At 38.2% G+C, this 19,595-nt stretch overlaps 1 protein-coding gene across 2 annotated transcripts in view; it reads left to right on the top strand.

Moving 5' to 3' along the window:
• Nucleotides 1–19,595, top strand: part of SARNP (SAP domain containing ribonucleoprotein) — a 47,424-nt gene that overhangs the window by 13,012 nt on the left and 14,817 nt on the right. For both annotated transcript variants that reach the window (XM_019742373.3, XM_019742372.3), the window contains exons 5-9: nt 1,973–2,024; nt 2,876–2,949; nt 3,412–3,440; nt 5,718–5,743; nt 7,640–7,708. In XM_019742373.3, the coding sequence (XP_019597932.3) occupies nt 1,973–2,024; nt 2,876–2,949; nt 3,412–3,440; nt 5,718–5,743; nt 7,640–7,708 (250 nt within the window). The remainder of the gene's footprint in view (nt 1–1,972; nt 2,025–2,875; nt 2,950–3,411; nt 3,441–5,717; nt 5,744–7,639; nt 7,709–19,595) is intronic.

Here is a 19,595-nt window from a genome sequence, read left to right as displayed (position 1 = left end):
TAGAACCTTTATTAGTAACAGCTAATAGTACTCCATTCTGTGGATGAACAGTAATTTCACTAGTTTCCTGTTGATGGACATTTAGGTTTTTTATAATAGCCAAAAATGTAGTGCTACATGTCCTTATGCAACTATTTTTATACTTAGGCAGTATATCCATAGGATAAATTCCTAGCAAGGGATTTGCTGCATTACAGGGGATGTGCATTTAATGTTTTATAAGATTTTGTTAAATATTACTGCTTTCTAAAGCCTTTTAGTAATCTTCCATCATAGGAGGTTTGTGTTTGGATATAATGCCTTGAGAAAATGGTTTGTGAGATAACTTTAAAAAAGAGATATTTTGGGGACTTCTGGGGCAAGATGGAAGATCAGGTAAATACAGTGATAATTGTGTGGATTAAAAATAATGAAGTTTGAAACTTGGTAGAAGTTCTTATCCTTAGAATATATGTAAAATGTGTAATTCTTTCATTTAGACGGCTTTGACTTTATTAATGAAGTTTCTAAACAGAGATAGTAATGGTTAGAGTAAAGTATATACAATAAAGATTCTGGGTCCCTGTAGTTTCGACAGTGTTTTGTATGTGACTGTGGGTAGGAGAGAAATTTCTCAGTGAAGAGAAGAAATTTCCCATGAGTCCCAGAATGTGATATGTTTTTATTTATTGTTTTAGCTTAATTGTGCCTGAGGGAGTTGGAACAGAGCAGAAGGAAGCTTCCTCTCTGGGGTTCCCTTTCTCCAATGAGGTGTGCTGCAGTGATTATGCTTCAAGATGGGAATGTGAAGGAAGTCATTAGTCTGGGGTTGGTAGAGAGGACTGCTTTCTTAATGGCATTGGACTTCAAGTAAAACATTAAACTTTAGTGTCCCTTTCTACCTGAACAAGACAGAACAGAACTTTAAAAGTCAGAATATTCAGGGATAGTTTAGATTCTTTGAGCATTCATAAGGGAATCCCCTTACTTTGTCTTTGGCTTGAAGTTCTCCAAAAATATACCTGTTTCTAGTTGGATTTTTTTTCCCTTTTTTCCCAGCTAAGGCAGTTAAATATCGTAGGACTTAGTTATGGTCAGCAGGGGGCACCCATTGCTTATCTGTCAGTCCAGGGACCTCCAACAAAAGGATGGAGGAGAGAGTAAGTTCCTGTTCCAGAATTGCTTCCTCTGAAAATGCCATTAAACCATTACTACCTTTCAGGGCATCAAATGGGAAAAGTTTCTGGGATATTGGAACAAAAGCCGCCCATGTCTCTAAATGAGGGACCTTAATGAGACTGGCTATGACCCACAGTTTTATGGGAGTTGTTTGGTGGAGGTTAATGCTCTTCCATTTATCCTGGGTACTTCTGAACTTTGTCTCCCGCCCCTATGGTCCCCCTCTTTTGTTTTCTCTTAAGCCTTTTGACTAGTAACTTACTATGTTTTCCTAATTCAGACTCCCCTTAGCCTTTTTTCTTTCCACTCCCTTTGGCATTTTTATTTGTCCTACTTTGTTCCAGCTGGAACTACAGTCCCCATGGGAGAAATAGGAGATTTGTACAAGAAGGAAACCAGAGCTTGTAGAGCATTCATTAATTGTTTTTGTGATGAAATTGAGAGCTGGTATTTAAATGAGGGTTAGAGAAATAGTCATTAGTCCAGAAGTAAATTTAAAGTTCCTGAAAGTAAATCAAATGGTTTCTGGTATCCTTTGACTATTTCCCTTCAGCCCAATATATTCAACCAGACTTCTTTTCCAATAATTTTCTTATATTAGAGCAAAGTAGCTGAGTCTGTTATTTGAATTCTTATCAATAGATGACAGTTCAAAGAGCTGAAGTTCTAAGGCGCTTCATGGTTTCTTTGGATTAAGGGGTGGCAGAGAGATATGGGACAGAGGACATGATTCACGAGAATTCTTATACAATTCTAAGGTTTTGATTTAGAATAGTAGTTTTCTAATTTAAAAAATCTCTTTTCTCTTTTCCAGGGCAGCAGAAAAGAAAGTGGTAAAAATTACATCTGAAATACCACAGACTGAGGTAGGTATTCTGCTCCCTAGTAGAAGAGCAAGCTCTTGATATATCTCTGTTTCTTACCCTTTATTCTATCTGAATCATCACTTTAAGAAAATGTACTCATAGGCAGAAAAATCAGTATTGATACATTTTGATATTGATGTATATATTTCCACTAACTACACTTGGGAAAATATTTGGGCTAGCATAGTCTCCTTTGAAGCCCTAGTCTTTTTGTATTAGTACTATGATCTTAGTGATAACTTTCTTTAAGATATTTACAAACTAGGACTAGAGTTTGGGAGGATTGTACCTTGGAAGAGATGAAAGGTAACAAGGGAAGATGTCACCCTTAAGTTATAACTTACTGGCTGGTGAGACTGAAATTTCCCTGGATTCTGTCTTAGGATCTCTGAAACTAGGTTCCAGTTGAGATCTGTGTTCTTTTTTGTACCTTTAAAGTAAAGGTGGCCTAGGAGAACGCTGCCTCATTCCTCATTTCTAACCGAAAAAGTACCATTAGTATTGGAACCAAGCTGTTCCTTTGATCCCTTTTCAAAGGTCAACCAAACATAGCTTTTGTCTTCTTGGCTTCGTGCAGAATGTGGGTTTTATTTTATTTCTTCTCTTTTGTTTTTGAGGGCATGAATGTAATAATAGTCTTTTTGTGTTTGCTTTCTGGAAAGGGCTGTTGAGTTAAGCCCTAGGATGGATACAATCTGATATCTTCCAGGATTGTCAGTATTCTTGGTTTAGATTTTAAGAAATTACTTCTGATGTTCTAAAGACACAACCTCTGAACAGTTTTACTCTTAGAAGAAGGAAACCAGAAATTGAAATTTTCTTTTCCCCTTCTTTTGTCTGTTATCACGTAGAGAATGCAGAAGAGAGCTGAACGATTCAATGTACCTGTGAGCTTGGAGAGTAAGAAAGCTGCCCGGGCAGCTAGGTGAGTGTCCCCAGCCTTTTGGACCTCAGCTACTCGTAGTGATAGTATGAAGGTGAGGGGCTGTGATCCTAGGTTTTAAATATAATTGTTGATTTTACGTAGAATAGAAGGCTTACTGAAAAGAAACTCTGTTGGCACTATTCAGAACGTCTCTTTTGATCTGGATGTAGTAACTATAGATAACTATTGTAGTAACTATTATGTTATCAAGCAGGGTTTTTGTAATAGGTGAAAATCAGGAACTGACTGCTACTCCCAGTTCTGATAAGGCTTCTTGTTAGCTTATTCTCTAGACTCTTGGTGAGAAAAAGAGTAAACGGAATTTCTTTTCATGGGGTTGTTAGAATTAGCTAATGATTGCAAGGCTTGAGATCACAAGCAAGAAGTGCCATATGTACACTTGACACGGAGACCAGGAGTGTGAACAGCTTCCTAAAATTTAGCTTGTTTTTCTTTCCACAGATTTGGTATTTCTTCAGTTCCATCCAAAGGTAAGAAATACAGAGACTCTTCTGAGAAAGTTATCTTTATATTCTTATTTTTCTGGCACAACAGATTTCATTTCTCCAAATTAAGATAAACTTATTAGCTCTATAAGCCTTTAAGAGGTTATAACTTTGCTTTAAGTAAAACTTTACTTAAGCCTTCCTGGGCAATTTAGAGAAGGTACTGAAGTTTCTAGAATAGGAGGAAGTACCAGCATTTGTTTTCCTTTTCTTGGACGTCTTCAGAAAAGTTTCTAGTACCTTGCTTCTTATTCTGGTGTATCAAATCAGCACGTAATTACTATGTACCTGTCCAGTGTTATACTGCCTCATGTAGTGGTAAAGGGACAGAGTCTTCTTTACCTCAACAATCTTACTTCTAGGAATTTACAAGGAAATAATCTTGGATATGCTTAAAGACTTAGCCACAAGGATTATCACGCATTATTTATAGTGATCAGTAACTGGAAACGATGTAATATGCAATAGAGAATTCATTAAATAAATGTGTACCATAGTATAGTGGAAAACCATGCAGATGTTAAAAATGATATTGAAGAATATTTGTCAGAAAGATACTAAGTGAAAAAAAAAGTTCTAAAATTAGTAGTATGTTCCCATTTTAGTAATAAGAGTGGAAAAAAGATTAGAAGATTATATACTGGATTTTCATTAATACTTATTATCTATCTGATTAGTAGAATTTTGAATAACTTCTCTTAGCTTGTCTGTGTTTTAAAAATTTCTGCAGTGCATATGCATTTTGTAATAAATTAGGGAAAAAAAGTCCCTGTTCTTAGAGACTTAAAATTTAAATGTAGTCTCCTCATCCAATCTAGTTTTCCTAGTGACCTATCAGTAGTTTCGAGTATGTTAAGTAAATGTCCTCCAAAGATCTTGTAGTGTTTTGCTGTGCTTTTTAAAAGGCCAGCAAAATTCTGGCCACTATGACTGTGTGTTTTAGAAACAAGATATTTTCTGGCTTTTAGTTACTGCAATAGATATAATAGGATTGGTGATGGTACAACAAAAATTACTAAAGACATAAAATGGTGCTATTTTAAGAACAGGTGTTTAAATTAATCTGAAAAGGAAACCTGATTAATAAAATAATGTGTAGATAATATTTGCAGCTTTAGTCATATAATTCTGATACCCTGGAACTATAGAGTAGCTCTTAAAAGAATAGAACATTTAAAAGGAATTAAAATTTTATGAGTGAGAACATAAAAACACCTAACAGTTCCTCCTAACACATGGGTTATGGTGAAAGTTGAATACATATGTGAATGTTTACAGTAGGGAGTTAGGGAAGCAATTACAAGATTGAGATTACTTAAAATAAAATTCTGAAAAATTTTAAGTAAATAATTATTGACTAGGTTACTACTTGTTTCTTAGTGGTAATTTCAGGACAGAACATTGTCTTTAAGAGGCCATTCATTTAAACTCTTTATAATAGCTCTGTTCTTTTGTCCAGATAAGATGGCTTTCTTTTTTTAACAGCTTTCAGATATAATTTATATACCATACAATTCATCCATTTAAAGTACATAATTCAGTTTATTTTTATATATTCACATGGTTGTGCAGCCATCGTAGCTTTTTTCTTCTTTTAGACAATTTTTGTCTAATTTTAGGACATATTCACTACCCCAAAAAGAAACCCTGTACTCATTAGCAGTTGTTCCCCAAGCAACCACTATTTTTTTTCTGTGTGTATAAATTTGCCTTCTTATAAATGGAATCATACAATTCATGGTCTTTTGTGACTGGGTTCTTTCACTTAGCATAATGTATTCGGGGTTCATCCATGTTGTAGCATGTACCAGTACTTAATTTCTTTTTATTGTTGGATAATATTCCATTGTATAGATATGCCACATTTTATCCATTCATCAGTTGATGGACATTTGGGTTGTTTTCACTTTTTGGCTACTATGGGTAATATTGCTGTGAACATTCATATACAGGTTTTTCTATGGGTGTATGTTTTCATTTCTCTTGGGTATATACCTAGGTATGGAAGTGCTAAGTCATATGGTAAACTCTGTTTAACTTTTTGAGGAACTGCCAAACTGTTTCCAAAGCGTCTGCACCATTTTGTGTTCTCAATGAATGCAGATTTGATCTCTAGGTGCGATCTGCCTTTTCTTTCTCATCATAGCATAAAGGACATTTGTCCTATATACTATTTCTATGCTGTCTAATTTTATTTGAAGACTGTCAGCTTCCTTTATGACTTTTAAAAATACTAAATGAAACTTTTATTTGCTTTTTCAGGCCTGTCACCTGACACCAAGCCTATGGTAAGAAATCTTTTTTATACCTCGAGAGCCAAAGCTTAACTCTATACAGTTAGTTTTCAAGTTAGAGACTCCTCCTTCTCCCCAGATCAGAGGAAACTAAGATCATATGAGCTTGGTGACTTTTTGTTTTCAATACAGTGTTTTATGTCCTGAATAAAAAGAATTGTTTGAGGTACTGAGAGGTCAGGAAAATTCCCACATCTTCAGAATCACTACAGACATCTTCCTTCCCCTCATCTTGAAAAAAATGAATAAATTTTATTAGCTAGAGGACAATCATATAACTCTTTGTTTTGTGGTACTGGAATTTTAGGCCTTGTCCAATAGCTTTTAATAATGTGTGGTTCTTAATTACTACGAGAGGATCTGTGGAAGCAACTTATGAGTTCTATTTATAGATACTGGTATTTTTCAGAACTACCTAATAAATGTAAAATCAGAGAATCAAGATTAGAATAAGATGCTTCTGGGCCATTGTGACTAATAGGCATGTTTAGAAAATGGAAACAAATGCTGTGGTGAGCTATTTTCAGCTTTATGAAATCCTGCTCTTGGGGTTACAGTTTATCATTAGTAGTAGTAGTAATGAGAGTGTCTCAAATAGCCTTATGATAATAAGTCTTGATATAACAAGGCTTTCAGGAAAAAGGAAGGAAAAAAATTGAATTGGGTACTGGTGGTAGATTTGTCTTCTGAAGAAAGGAGAGCTGCAGTGATAGTTTCTCTTTGCTAGGAGACAGAGTTAAGAGCTACTAGCAGAGACTATGTATAGAAATTAATGATTTTGGACTGTGAATGGTAGACTTGCTTGGAGGTGATGATTTAGACGTTTGTTTGCTCTTTCAAGCAGTGTTTGTCCTACTTTGATCCTAAACCCTCCTTAGGCTCTTGCCACCTTTGATGAATGAAGGAGGCAGGGCTGAATCTTTCACTGCATTCCAGAAGAGGCCTTTTAATAATTAATGGCATGAATGGGTTCTGCTTAGTTTCCTAATTTGGCATATAGGGTATCTTTTATGTTGTAGGCTTATTTGAACACCTAGCTTTGGACCATAGTTTCTGCCTTGTGTATTTTTCTGTTTTGATTTTTTAGGTTTTTAAATTACATAGCTCATTGGAATTTCTGTATCCTGAAAACTTATCTAAATCTATGCCTGTAGTTTTAATCTGAAATGGTATAGTTTTAAATATGAAAAAAAAAAAGGTTTTTTTTGTCATTTTTTATTGGGCCATAACTTATTTCATGAAACAGTTGCCATTTTTTATAAATACATTTCAATATTGTTTTCCTAGAATTAGCTTCAAAGAAAATCAGTTTTCTCCTTTCATGTTATTCCTGAAAGGAAAATTTTATGAAGTTATTTTCAAAACAAGCAGTTAATGCCTCCATTAATAGAAATGAGAAACAAATTGTATATTCACATTGAAAACTATGTTTTTAATCAGGTACTTGACGGTAGCATGTATGTCATAGCATTCAATGTGAATGAAAATGGTGAACAATTACTAATTGTTCTTTTTCTCTCCTTTTTACCATTAAAAACTGTCATCTTCAGAGTAATGGCATATTCACATATCAGTCAATGACTTTTTCCATTGGGGAAACCTATTTCCATAAGATGACAATGTCTCTCCATTGTATAATATTAGTTTTAAAATTACTGTTACATTCACAATTATTAAATGATCTAGTTGGAAGAGGCTTTGGAGCATATCTAGTAATATCTTCTCTATAGCATGCTGACAATTGATAATCTAGCCTATGCTTGAACCGTTCTAATGACAGCAAGTTTATTACGTTACAGCAGTGTCTTTTCACTTATGGACAACTCTAATTGCTAGGCTATTTTGATTTTTTAAAATACAGGGTTGTTTTGTTTTCCTGTGTTTTTGTAGGTTAACCTGGACAAGCTAAAAGAAAGAGCTCAAAGATTTGGTTTGAATGTCTCTTCAATCTCCAGAAAGGTAAAGTACTGTTTTTGCAACATTAGAGCAGCTTGGGGCCTACACAGGCTGAGAATATAGTACTTTGTTTCTCATAGTCCTTTGACTATCATCTCCTTGCTGAGTATTGATTACATTAGAAGAATTGCTTCAGGAAGCAAATTCCCCCCCCCCCCCCCCCCGATTGTTTTCATAGCTTCTATTTAGGCTGTTAGAGCATGTTCTATATTTCTCTTGGTTAAGATGTTGAATTCAGTGTTGTTAAAACTTGTTACATCTGCTTTAACTTCTAATATAGGCATAATAGAAATTTAAAAATCAGGAGAAGATAGTCCTGTCTTTAGGTCAAAGGTACCTAGAAACAAAATTTGGAGGTTCTGTAGAGCAGAAAAGAGAAAATTATTTTGTTCTTTCTCGGCCCCTCTGCTAACTGATACTATTTAGTTTATTAAGCAAGATGACTGTTGCCACAATGCTGTGTGGGGTAATCAGTTCTACAGTGCGTTGTTGTGTTTGGGGTTTTGCTAGGTACAGTGGAGAAAATGCTAAAGATTCTATTTGTCTAGAGCAGGTAATCTTTTTTTCTTTGTATTGTGAGAATGACAGCATGTTTCTTGGTTGCTGAAGTGGTGGCAGGGTTCAGGGAAGAGTATTTCAAAGCAGAAAAACCATCATTTAAGAAAAGTCATTTCCCATTTGAGTACAGAAATATTTGACTTTCTGGAAATCCATTGGAAAAAGAATTGACCTCACAGTGGTTATGTTTTTGCTCAGGAAAAAACTGAACACTAAAAAGTAAACACTTATAGTGCCCTGTGGGACTCATAACTTTGCATAGAACTGTGCTTTGTCTTCCTTTCCTTTAGGTTACATTTTTTATATTTATCAGCAATATAACATCAGGTCTGTGTGCCCAGCTTGGTGCTGAAACCATAGGTGTTCAGTAGGAATATTTGCTGGTTTATGTGAAATTAAAATAGGAGTTGAGAGGTAGGCAAACTACGTGATTCTTAAACCACATGCAGCTTAATTGGGAAGAATTACAAACTCAAGAGTCATTTGTGTTTTTGCTAGATGGCCAAGGGAAAGGGTGCCTTGGATCTGTGGTCCTGGTTCTCATCTATCTCCTTTTGTATATAAGGGGTAGGTATCTGAGAATTTCGGCAATAATTTCACTCCTCTAGGGAGTTGTATGTGTTTGTGTGTTCCATCACAATTAACGAAAGTGAACATCCTATCTCCTACTACTTAGCTCACATGGACACATTCCTGAGAGGGGTTTGTCCCTCTGTACTGTCTACCTGAGTTATTTTGGTAGCATTTCATTACAGGGATATCATCCTTTCTCTTCCTTTCCCTAAAATCTTTCTCCATACTTGACCTCTTTTCATTTTTAGTCCATAGGAGGCTGAGTAAAACATGAAGAGATCCCTTAATTTTGTGACTTTGAGCAAAGTGTTATAAACTTCTTTGGTCCTCATCTATAAGAATGGAAGTAATACCTAAAAGCCATGATTGTGAAGAGTAAATAATTGTATATTCAAAATTACCTTAACACAGTGACACTTTGACCTACAATAAATATTAGTTTTCTTCCTTTCTTAGTTCAGTTCTGTTGGCCAAATGGCTTTACGACTTTAATTGAGTCAGTTAACTTCCTGTGTTTTAGTTGATCATAGGTAAGATTTCAGTTCTCATTTTAAATCTCTGAAGGATTGTAATCAGATAATGGTAATTGGCAGAACTCTGACTATATGAGCTCTGTTCTCTAATAGCATTCTTCATTGTCATACTTTGTTTTAGAATAGTGTTTCTCAAATTCTGTGGCAAAAGACTAGTTTTTTTAAAAAAAAAGACTAGTTTTTTAACTTTCCAATTCACTGCAGAGTGGTACTTTTGTAAAATAAAAATATCCCAGTAGTGTTAAATTACTCTGGAAGTTGCTAAACACTCTCAATCTCTGGACTTACTGCAGACTGGGAGCAGAACAGTTTGGGGACCAGCGCCAGGAGGCAGACCACATTTTGAGTGGCACTTTTCTAGAGTGTGTATGATTTCTTCCAGAGACCACTTTGATTGGAGGTTTGTGATTGTTTTGAGATGTCTTCTGTAGGTTCCATATACATTGATCATAAATCCTGATTATCAGAATCATGCTCATTTTAACAGTTTGCTCTAATTTTCCCCATAAACCATTAAAATGTCCCAGAAATACTGTCATTTTTCTGTCTAAACCACCACTGTCCGGTAGAACTTCTTGTGATGGTGGAAATATTCTGTAGAATATGGTTCTATTGAATAATCTGTTATATAGTGGTGATTAGCTACATGTGGTGTGATCACTTGAGATATAGCTAGTGTAACTGAGGAACAGAACTGTGAAGGGCCACGTGTGTATTGAACTACTCAAGTCTAGCTTATATCTCCCACACAGCTTTTCCACTTGTAGAAAGCATAGAAATCCTTTATCAGATTACATAAATTGGACCGCTGTTTTAGTAGCCCAGAATTTTTTAGTGCTCGCAGAATATAAGCAGTTTTAGACTGAATCTATAAAAGAGAAATTGGAGGAAAAGGAGTAAGATATAAAAGTCAGTGTTCTTTTTTTTTCAAGTAACTTATTTTCTAGAACTTAGTGTTCTAGATCCAAAGCCTGAAATTGCAATTGGATACACTCTCTGTGAGAGTTGCCTGGTTCAGTTTTATGTTTAACTGTTCTTTATCACTGGGGGTGATTTGTTACCTAGTAATTTGTTGGATGGCCAAGGTTAGTGACATGATTAAGTTTGTATTTATGGACCAGCCAGGTCAGCACACTTCTGTCCACCTCATTTTGGGATCCTGGGTTCTAGTATGGCATCCTCTTACGTAATTTGGTCAACTGTCTTTAAGTTACAGTTCTCTAGGCACAGATTTCATTCAGATATCCAGTTATGGAGGTTAGTCGGTAGTGCCTCTTCTTCATCCTAGTGTTCTCAAAAGGGCAATGAGAAACCTACCTCCTGTCATCTCCACTGCACAGGGTTTGTGTTTGCTTGATCCAGCTTAAGGCCCTGATTGCTTGCTGATTTCTCTTCAGTTGATTTTGCTGCAGACCAGTATACATGATAAAGAGAGAAAGGGTGGAAGAGGAAGTGAGCCGTGGATCACTAGTGTTTATGACTGATTTTTTGTTTAACTGTCACAATCTGACCATCTCTTCATATTTTAGATTTATAGCTTGAGCATATTACAGATTTGAGGATACCAAATCTGGGCTGTTCTTCCCAGGCTGACTTTTGTGTTACTGCTTATATATTTCAAGTTTTAGCTCCACCAGTATACTATACACATTAGATAGTACACAGAAATCTGACTTCTCGCCCCACCTCAGTCATCTTCCCTCTTCCCTCCCCCCCCAAGAAAGACCTGTCCGTTCATGTTTCTAGCTCACGTCCTAGTGAATAGAATCCTGTTGGTTTAGGATAATGGGAAGTGACAGAGCAAAGAATGGCACTGACATTTATAGACATTTTTTACACAAGAGGCTGTAAATTATCCCCTCCAACTCTTTGGACTATTTGAGGATAGAATGGCATGCCTTTTCTCATATGAGCCTCATGGTGACTGTGGGCTGAGAAACCTCCCACCCCTCAAACAAAACAAAACTCAGATGAATAGCCTCTGCTTGATTGGTTCTGATTGATCACCAGCTAGATTTTCAGTCTTGTGCTTGACTGGTTGTTGTGTTTTACTCTGTCAGTTAGTTCTCTATGCCTCCCAAGAGTAGTGTTTGTGTTAGTCCTGTTGGTGAAAGACAGGGCTTGGCCTGGCACATAAGAAACTCATCTTTGATGTCGGCCAGTTTGCTCAGTTGGTTAGAGCGCAGTGCTCATAACACCAAGGTCGCCAGTTTGATTCCCACATGGGCCAGTGAGCTGCGCCCTCCACAACTAGATTGAAAATAACGACTTGACTTGGAGCTGATGGATCCTGGAAAAACACTATTCTCCAATATTCTCCAATAAAATTTAAAAAAGAAGAAAAACTCATCTTTGAAAGGAATGAGATTGATAGAAGGAATAGATGGGAAGCCAGATTAGTTAATATATAATGGTCACAGGACACCAGTTTTGGTAAAAACTTAGATCTGGACCTAGAGTTATATATAGTGTTAAGTGATGTAGCTAATTTGAGTTGATTGATTTATTTTGTTTTCAAATATTGGCATATTTGGGAAAGTGAAACTTGATACTTTAGGAAGTTATAGGAAATCCAGCTAGGTGAGTATGAAAAACAAAAAGAAACAAGCCCAGCACTAAGCAGAAAACTAGAGTGTGGTTTATATTCTTTTTCCTCCCTGGGAATGTGAGGGGTGTGTATTACTGCTTCTTGATTCTTTATTAGTAGTAGAAAATGTAAGCATCTTGTATCCCTATTGATCTTAATACATCTCTACTAGAATATTACTGGGTTTTCCCTACTTGTAGCTCTTCATGTAAGGAACTGTCCTAATGAGTTATCTTAAAGCCTATAAACCCTGAAGGCTGCTTTTCCCAGGTTTGTGATTATGGCCAGTTTTCTTCCCTGATAATTGTGGTCTTTGTTACTCAGTGTCAGAATATAAAAAGGTTGAAAACAAACTGTTTCTTCACTGACCATCATCTTTTTGAGGCTGGTAGCTAGAAAATTCTTGGGTGGCCGCAGTGATTAGTTTCATGAGCCTTTCGTATAATTACATATTTTTGCTCACCATTGGTTGGGGATGAACCACCTCAGAGTGAGAGAGATACTAGAACTACCTTGTTTTGAGGAGCTTGTTGTCACTAAAAAGTGTTGAGATGTCAAAGAGGAAGCTGAGACAGTCAGTTCTAAGCACAGGAGGGCAGCAGTGTCTCCTAGCAGACAGCTTTCATTGTGCTAACTGATGGCAGGCTGCTCTCCATTCTCTCTCTTCTGGAAGGCCTGTTGGATTGTATCTAGATTCACGTCCACTATCTGAAGTAAATGAAGAAATATTTGTTCGTTTCTTCCCTTCAGGGTTTTGGTATAGAAATTAGTCCTTGGGATGTAGGGAGAAGGAAGTTCACACTATGGGTTTAGACGTTGGTTACCAGCCTTCTCAGAGAGCCTATGATTGGGGTTTGTTAGAGATTTTAGGTATGTGTATGCGAACCTTTTCCAAAGGAAGAACCGTGGGGCCATGCAGAGGGCTTTGCCAGCACGGCACTGTAAGAACCCAAGGAACCATAAGCTGTGAAGAGGTGTTTGGTAGAATATTTTTTAAAGGGTTAGTGGTAGAAGATTCAGATTTCAGGATAAGTTGGGAAGGTAGCCTGCTGAGTAGGTCTGGGTTCTTTCACATCCAAATATACTTAAGCATCACCAAGGTCAAGTGCAACACTTAATTCTCTATTCCCATTTCTCATAGGACCCCCATGAGACCAAGAAACATGCTAGTTAGTAGGATTGTGGATGGAAAAACTTCAGTGCGATCCTCTTAGTCATTGTATTTCATCGATCAAAGGCTTTTGGGGGAATTCTTCCCTCCCTTTCATCCTAGATTGTCATTTTTCCCAAAATGGTCACTCCATTTGAAAATTTGTATGCTCTTAACTTATATTAACCAACAAGAAAAGAAGATAAGAATTGGTTATATACCAGGGAGTAAAATGTGTACAAGTGGACACTTTGGTCAGCGTTGCTCAATCAGTAGTTCGCTGTAATCAGAAGTGTCTGGACGCTGATGGTAACCACTTTGAGCACTTCTTGTAATTGCAGGAGTCAAATGTGACTTGTATTCATCTTTTGTTATCAGTATATATTGAGCATTGCAATTTTAATACAATTTATTTCCTTTCTTAAAGTGTGCATACATTTTTTTGGCACCCTCTGTATATGGTAAGTTGAGATAGCAATTGAGGGTGGCTATCAGAGAGGGTGAATTTCAGGAAAAAGCCAAGACCCAATCCCACATAGTCTTCAGCATTTTTTGGATTTTCAGGCCCAACCAAAATTTAACTAGTCCTTTAAATCCCCTTCTAATTCATAATAATTTGAAAATAAATATTTGGCATTTTTTTCTGACTCCTCTTCTCCGAGATAAAAATAAACATACTGCTGTTTCTTTATCCGCTCATTGGAACAAACCTTGAGGGAGTGGTAAAGGAGCTGTTTAAAGAGGAAACAATGGGTAAAACTCTCTGACCTCAGTTTATCCCCTCATCTGGTTCTTCATTTGTCCCCGCTGAGGAACAGAACTTGTCTTTTGTCTGTAACACAAATACATCTTCACCTCCCTCCCTTCCAACTTCCCCCCCAACCCTCTCTTCTCACTCCCTTCTATTATGGTTCCAATCAATGATGTCATTATGTGTGCCATTCAATTGCTGTTGAACCACTTGGCTATAGGAATTTGGAAGAGCAAAGAGGCAGAATGGAATTTTTCTCTCTCTTGCCCAGGGCTCTTGAAAATGTATTCTAATTTTAACTAGAGAAATAGGAGTCAGGTTTTTCTGTGCTCAACAACTTCTGCTCTATCTACCACTATGCCCTAACCTTCAGACACACACTTTTTACTTAGCTGGGTATGAGGGATAATTGGATATGAAATGTTAAGAATGTAAATTGAATACTTTAAGAGGAAAAGCTTTACAAATTTGGGGAAGCAAGATGAAATTTTTGATGCTATGTCAGCATTTATGGCTGGTGTTGCCCTGTTTACTATAAATCTTTGAGAAGTTTCTGATAGAGGGTTATGCTTCCCTAAGGTACATGGTTGAGACTACTAGGAACTTGTACCTTTTCATTTTATTTTTCTCTCTCTTGATTTCATTCACTGAGCTTGAACCCAAAGAACTAGAGGTAAGAAAGTTTGTAGTCAGAAAAAAAACTCTTTTCTGTCTCCCCTTCTTGATATACCACCCCCACTAATGCCTTTGCATTCCTTCTTCTAACGTGTCAGAACTGATGACTTTGATAAAAAGCAAGTTTTATGTCTCTCTGTGTCCCCCGTATAGTCTTTGCTCCAAGAATAAACACAGCCTGGAAAAAGAGGGGAATGCTGGATTTTGTTGAGTCTGTTTTACTTTTAAATACCTTCAGCCAAGTTCTTGGGGTGAGATCATTCTTTGAGTGTCAGTTTTTTGTTTTTTTTCAAGAGCCAGTCTTTAGTACATAAGATGAATTATTTTCCAAACCCACCTGTAAATCACATTATATATGATTGTTTGTCTAGTTATATGTCCAGTTTTGAGGTGACCAATAGCGGGCTTGGCTTTTCTAAGCAGAGCAGTATCTCTCGGATCACTCCCAGATACACTCCTTGGGTGTGGTGAAATGTGAGCTAACTATCTGAATTCAGGTCTATCCATCCTTCAAAATCTGTATGGGAAGAAAAAGTGTGGGCTTTTGGGGGGTGGGGGATTATGATTACTTGGGGAAGGACTGGGAATTTTGGTATTCAAAGTCTCCTCATGATGAGAGAGCTGTAGCAGTACAGAAATGTTTAAGATATATTTTAATACTTGAGAACTCGAGTAACACTGTTCTTTTGTTTGACGTTGGTAAGGAGAGGTAATATTCTTTAAAAATGCATATGGGTTCAATTCCAGTGAGGTTTAATGATAGTTCATTTTCTTATGTACTCACCAAAATAGCAGAGTTGCTCTTCATGCCTGATGGTTGAAGCTGGTCAGTAAAATGCTGCAGTGTTTTGGAGCTGGAGGTGAGAATGTCGGGATGGGGACGAGGCAGGGCATCAGGTTGGGAATCATTTATAGGTCGATTCTTGGTGGTGATGTTTTCAAACAAAGTCCCTCTCTTTATTAAAATCTGAGGCCCTTGCTAAGATCTAGAAAATGTTACCTCCTTTCCTCCCCTCTCTTTCCTTTGCTACTCTTTTCTCACTTTTTTCCCCCCATTCTTCCACCTCCCCCCACCTTTGGTTCAAGCCGTTGTTTCTCAGTCTAGTTGTGTAGGGCGCAGCTACCTGGCCCACGCTGGTATTATGAGCTTTGCGCTGCCCCCCCCCACCCCCCCCACCCCCCGGCTGAGGTAGTCGGTCTCCAGTCGTTTGTTGGCTGCTCACAGCAGCTCTTTCTGGCTTCCAGCAACTCATGGCAGTACACCGTAGCCCACGGCAGTGGAGCAGCCCACCGCAGCTCACGCCAACCTCCAGCTGTTCACCGCAGCCCAGCTCTAGGGAGAGCCGTTGTTCACAACCTTAGGTGTAGAGGGCGCAGCTCACTGGCCCATGTGGGAATCGAACCGGCGACCTCGGCGGTAAGAGCACAGCACTCCAACCACCTGAGCCACTGGGCCGGCCCCTCATTTCTCACTTTTTGAAAAATATTTTAACCAAGTCTTACCCTCTCATCTCCAGAGCAGATTTTTAGGACAGAAATAGAAATGTATTTTCAGGGTGTTCCACATTTGGAGTACATATCAAATACTGAATTTTTAAAATCCCTAGCAGTGAAGATGTGTTATTGAGAAGGAGATTGTGTTTGAAATGTTTGGTGTCTGGATTTTAGCAAGTATTCATTGGGTGCGTTTATTGAGCTATGGAATAGAGAAGGCAGTTATAGAATTTTCACTGTCTTATTCATGCTTAGGTGTGAGATGGCTGAGGAGGAAAAGAAACTGGAAATGAACAGAGCTATAACATGAGAGGCTTTGTATGATGGCCCTCTTTAGTGCTCTAAATGAACAAGCAAAACACGAGCCTTAAAACAAAACATATCTGTTCTGTCTGTTCTTTATTGATATCCTCTCTCTTCCTCTTTATCAGTTCTGTAAAAATACCTTTGTGTGCTTGACCATAGTTGCCTCCCTCTTTTTCCCACATACCTGAGGTGTTCCCTGATCCTGTTTTGGCATGTTCTTCCTTTATTGAACTCTGGTTAAAAAGAGTCTTTCTGTTCCTCTGTTTAAATTCTAGGAAAGCAGCAAGACCGCTGTGCTCCTTAGAGCAGCTGTGACTCCTTCCTAACTTGCTTTTCCCCTTTACATCCCTGCAGCTGAGAGAATACTGTTTGCAGGAATTATAAACTTTTGGGGAAGACCCCTGGTGCTTTGTGGGGGAAATTGGAATGGAGCAGCAGCCTTCTTTGGACTTGGTGAAAAGGATTTGTTTACATTTTGGTCTGTACTTTCTCAAAGCTATTTGTAGTTGTTCACACCTGCACATCAGGGTCACCAGGGGACCCTTTAAAAAATAATAGCCCCCTAAGCTCTTCCTTTTGAGATTCAGATTTATTAGGTTGATCTGCATTTTAAAATATTATAGGTGAGTGGCACTGGTTTGCTCAGTTGGTTAGAGCGCGGTGCTGGTAGCATCAAGGTTGCCAGTTTGATCCCCGCATGGTCCACTGTAAGCTGCACCCTCCTTTAAAAAATAAAAAATAAGATAAATTTAAAAATAAATAAAATAATATAGGTGAAAAGAATCTTTTCCTAGTGCTCATTCTAAATTTGTGAATGCTCCAGTAACCTGTCCTTCATTCTCCGTATATTTTAGCTAAGACAGTATTTACCTTTCCTCAAAAGTTTTTAGCTTTCATCTACTGACTTCTTGACATTTCTTCCAAGCTCTGCATTGCTTATTCTTTTTTTTTTTTTTTTTTTTTAAAGATTTTATTGGGGAAGGGGAACAGGACTTTATTGGGGAACAGTGTATACTTCCAGGCCTTTTTTCCAAGTCAAGTTGTTGTCCTTTCAATCTTAGTTGTGGAGGGCGCCGTTCAGCTTCAAGTTGTTGTCCTTTCAGTCTTAGTTGTGGAGGGCGTAGCTCAGCTCCAGGTCCAGTTGCCATTTTCTAGTTGCAGGGTGCGCAGCCCATCATCCCTTGCGGGACTTGAGGAATTGAACTGGCAACCTTGTGGTTGAGAGGACGCGCTCCAACCAACTGAGCCATCCGGGAGCTCAGCAGCAGCTCAGCTCAAGGTGCCGTGTTCAATCTTAGTTGCAGGGGGCAGAGCCCACCATCCCTTGCAGGACTCGAGGAGTTGAACCGGCAACCTTATGGTTGAGAGCCCACTGGTCCATGTGGGAATCGAACCGGCAGCCTTCGGAGTTAGGAGCATGGAGCTCTAACTGCCTGAGCCACCGGGCCGGCCCTGCATTGCTTATTCTTAAAAGCATCAGCTTTCTGGCTTTTAAGTGAGGGAAGTGGGGACTTTTAACAGAAACTTGGTTTCCGGGGGTCTCAAGTGTGAAGCCTTCATTCCTTCACCTGCCTTGCTTTGTCCTGCAGTCAGTTAGAGCAAGACTGAGACGACCTCCTCTGTGGGGTTGAAGAGGAGTGGAGGTTGGGGAAAGAGCTTGATTTGGACAAGAGAAAAGAAAACATGATGGGAGCTAGTGACTCAGAAGCGTGTTTGATTCTGAGCTGACTGGGTTTGGGGGCTTTAAATCCTGTGAAGATAGGAGGAGGTACAGTTTCTGGTAGTCTTTAGTCCTGGTGTAGCTTTAAAATTCTTGGCACCCTTTTGGCCCTAGAAAGTTGGTTCTGATCTCACAGCTGAAAGGTTGTTGAGAATAGGTAATATGGTTTTGGAAAGTGTATTACATGTATGTGTGTGGGAATGTTGGAGTGTCTCTATACTGTAAGTGCTAAGATGCCATACCCTTTGCTAGTCCAATCCTTCACCTTCAGTCCTTCTTTAGGCTCTGTGTGTTGGTTTCTAGGACCACCCCATGTTCTGTGGTCTGGCTGTCATAAGGCTCAGGAGTAAACATGTACAGATGAATTTCAGAAACTGGGGCAGGGAGGTGACAGCTGTGTGTTTAAGTATTGAAGTGTTTCTGAGAGAAAAACCATCAGTTGCTGTCATTCACCCTGAGAGTGTGAAATTGGAAGCCCACTTACCCTGGAGTGTTTCATAACCTTTACCTCTGGGAAGTCAAGGCCATGTCATTATTAATCTACCATCGCCTGAAAGCCCCCAGGCTCTGCTTTTCATCTTGCCATCAGTCACGTGGCAGTAAGAGTCAGGAAAGGGAGCATAAGGCTCCCTCTTTTCCTTTTTGCTTGCCTCTTACCTTATATTCCCTTGGAAAATCAGATTGACCTGAGAACTATTAACATTTTAGTACAGTAATTCGTTTACAAAAGGGGGCAGTTATTTTTTATTTTATTTTTTTTTGCAAAATGTGACCATCTTAGCTCACTTTTAGCCTCTCTTCCATCACTCCAGGGAAAAGACTTCTGAGAAAATAACTGTTACAGTGGGATAAGTAAAGTGGCAGGGTTTAGGTCCTGATAGGAAACTATTACATGAGACTCTTACATTGAACAGTGTTGGTTGTGAACAGTAGCTCGGTCATTAAAATAGCTAACAGTAAAATGGCCAGCTCTACCTCGTAGCAAGCAGTACCTGAGCTTCCCTGAAATGCCTCTTCCTACTTGTAAGGATATCTGACTGAATTCTTTAGATTGGAATTTTTACTTCTTACCTGTGGTGTAAGGGGGAGTGATGAGTGAGTGAGCTTGTTGCACTGTCCAGGAAAAATGCTGGGCTTGGTTAATTCTTTCGGTCACCTCTAAGAATAGTGAGTATATTTCTTATTTGAATTCAGTAAATACTGTTGCTTTGTGTTTTGGGAATTACTGAGTTCAAATTCCCTAAATAAGCCTGGGTCACATTTGGGTCACTGTTTTGTTTCTTCTAGTTTCTCTTAATGATCCAGAGTGGTGTTCGTAATAAGGTTGAAGAAGGTGAATGCTTTGAAGAAACAGCCCGTGGGGTGCTAATTAAATCAAAGTGAACTCCTTGTGGCAGAGCAAATAACCCTAGAACACTAAGCTTGGAGTAGTAGTATTTATTGTATTCAGGATAAAATTAGTTAAGTTTTGAAAAATGTTCTCTTGAATTTGAATCTTAAAGACACAAGTTTGGTTTGGAAGCTAACAAAAGTAGAACTCCAT

Source organism: Rhinolophus sinicus, chromosome 1 (assembly GCF_057876585.1).
Source record: "Rhinolophus sinicus isolate RSI-liver-muscle chromosome 1, RSI-T2T, whole genome shotgun sequence".
Lineage (NCBI taxonomy): Eukaryota > Metazoa > Chordata > Mammalia > Chiroptera > Rhinolophidae > Rhinolophus > Rhinolophus sinicus.
The sequence above is the reverse complement of the archived record's forward strand: the minus strand, read 5'-3'. Positions and strand labels throughout refer to the sequence as shown.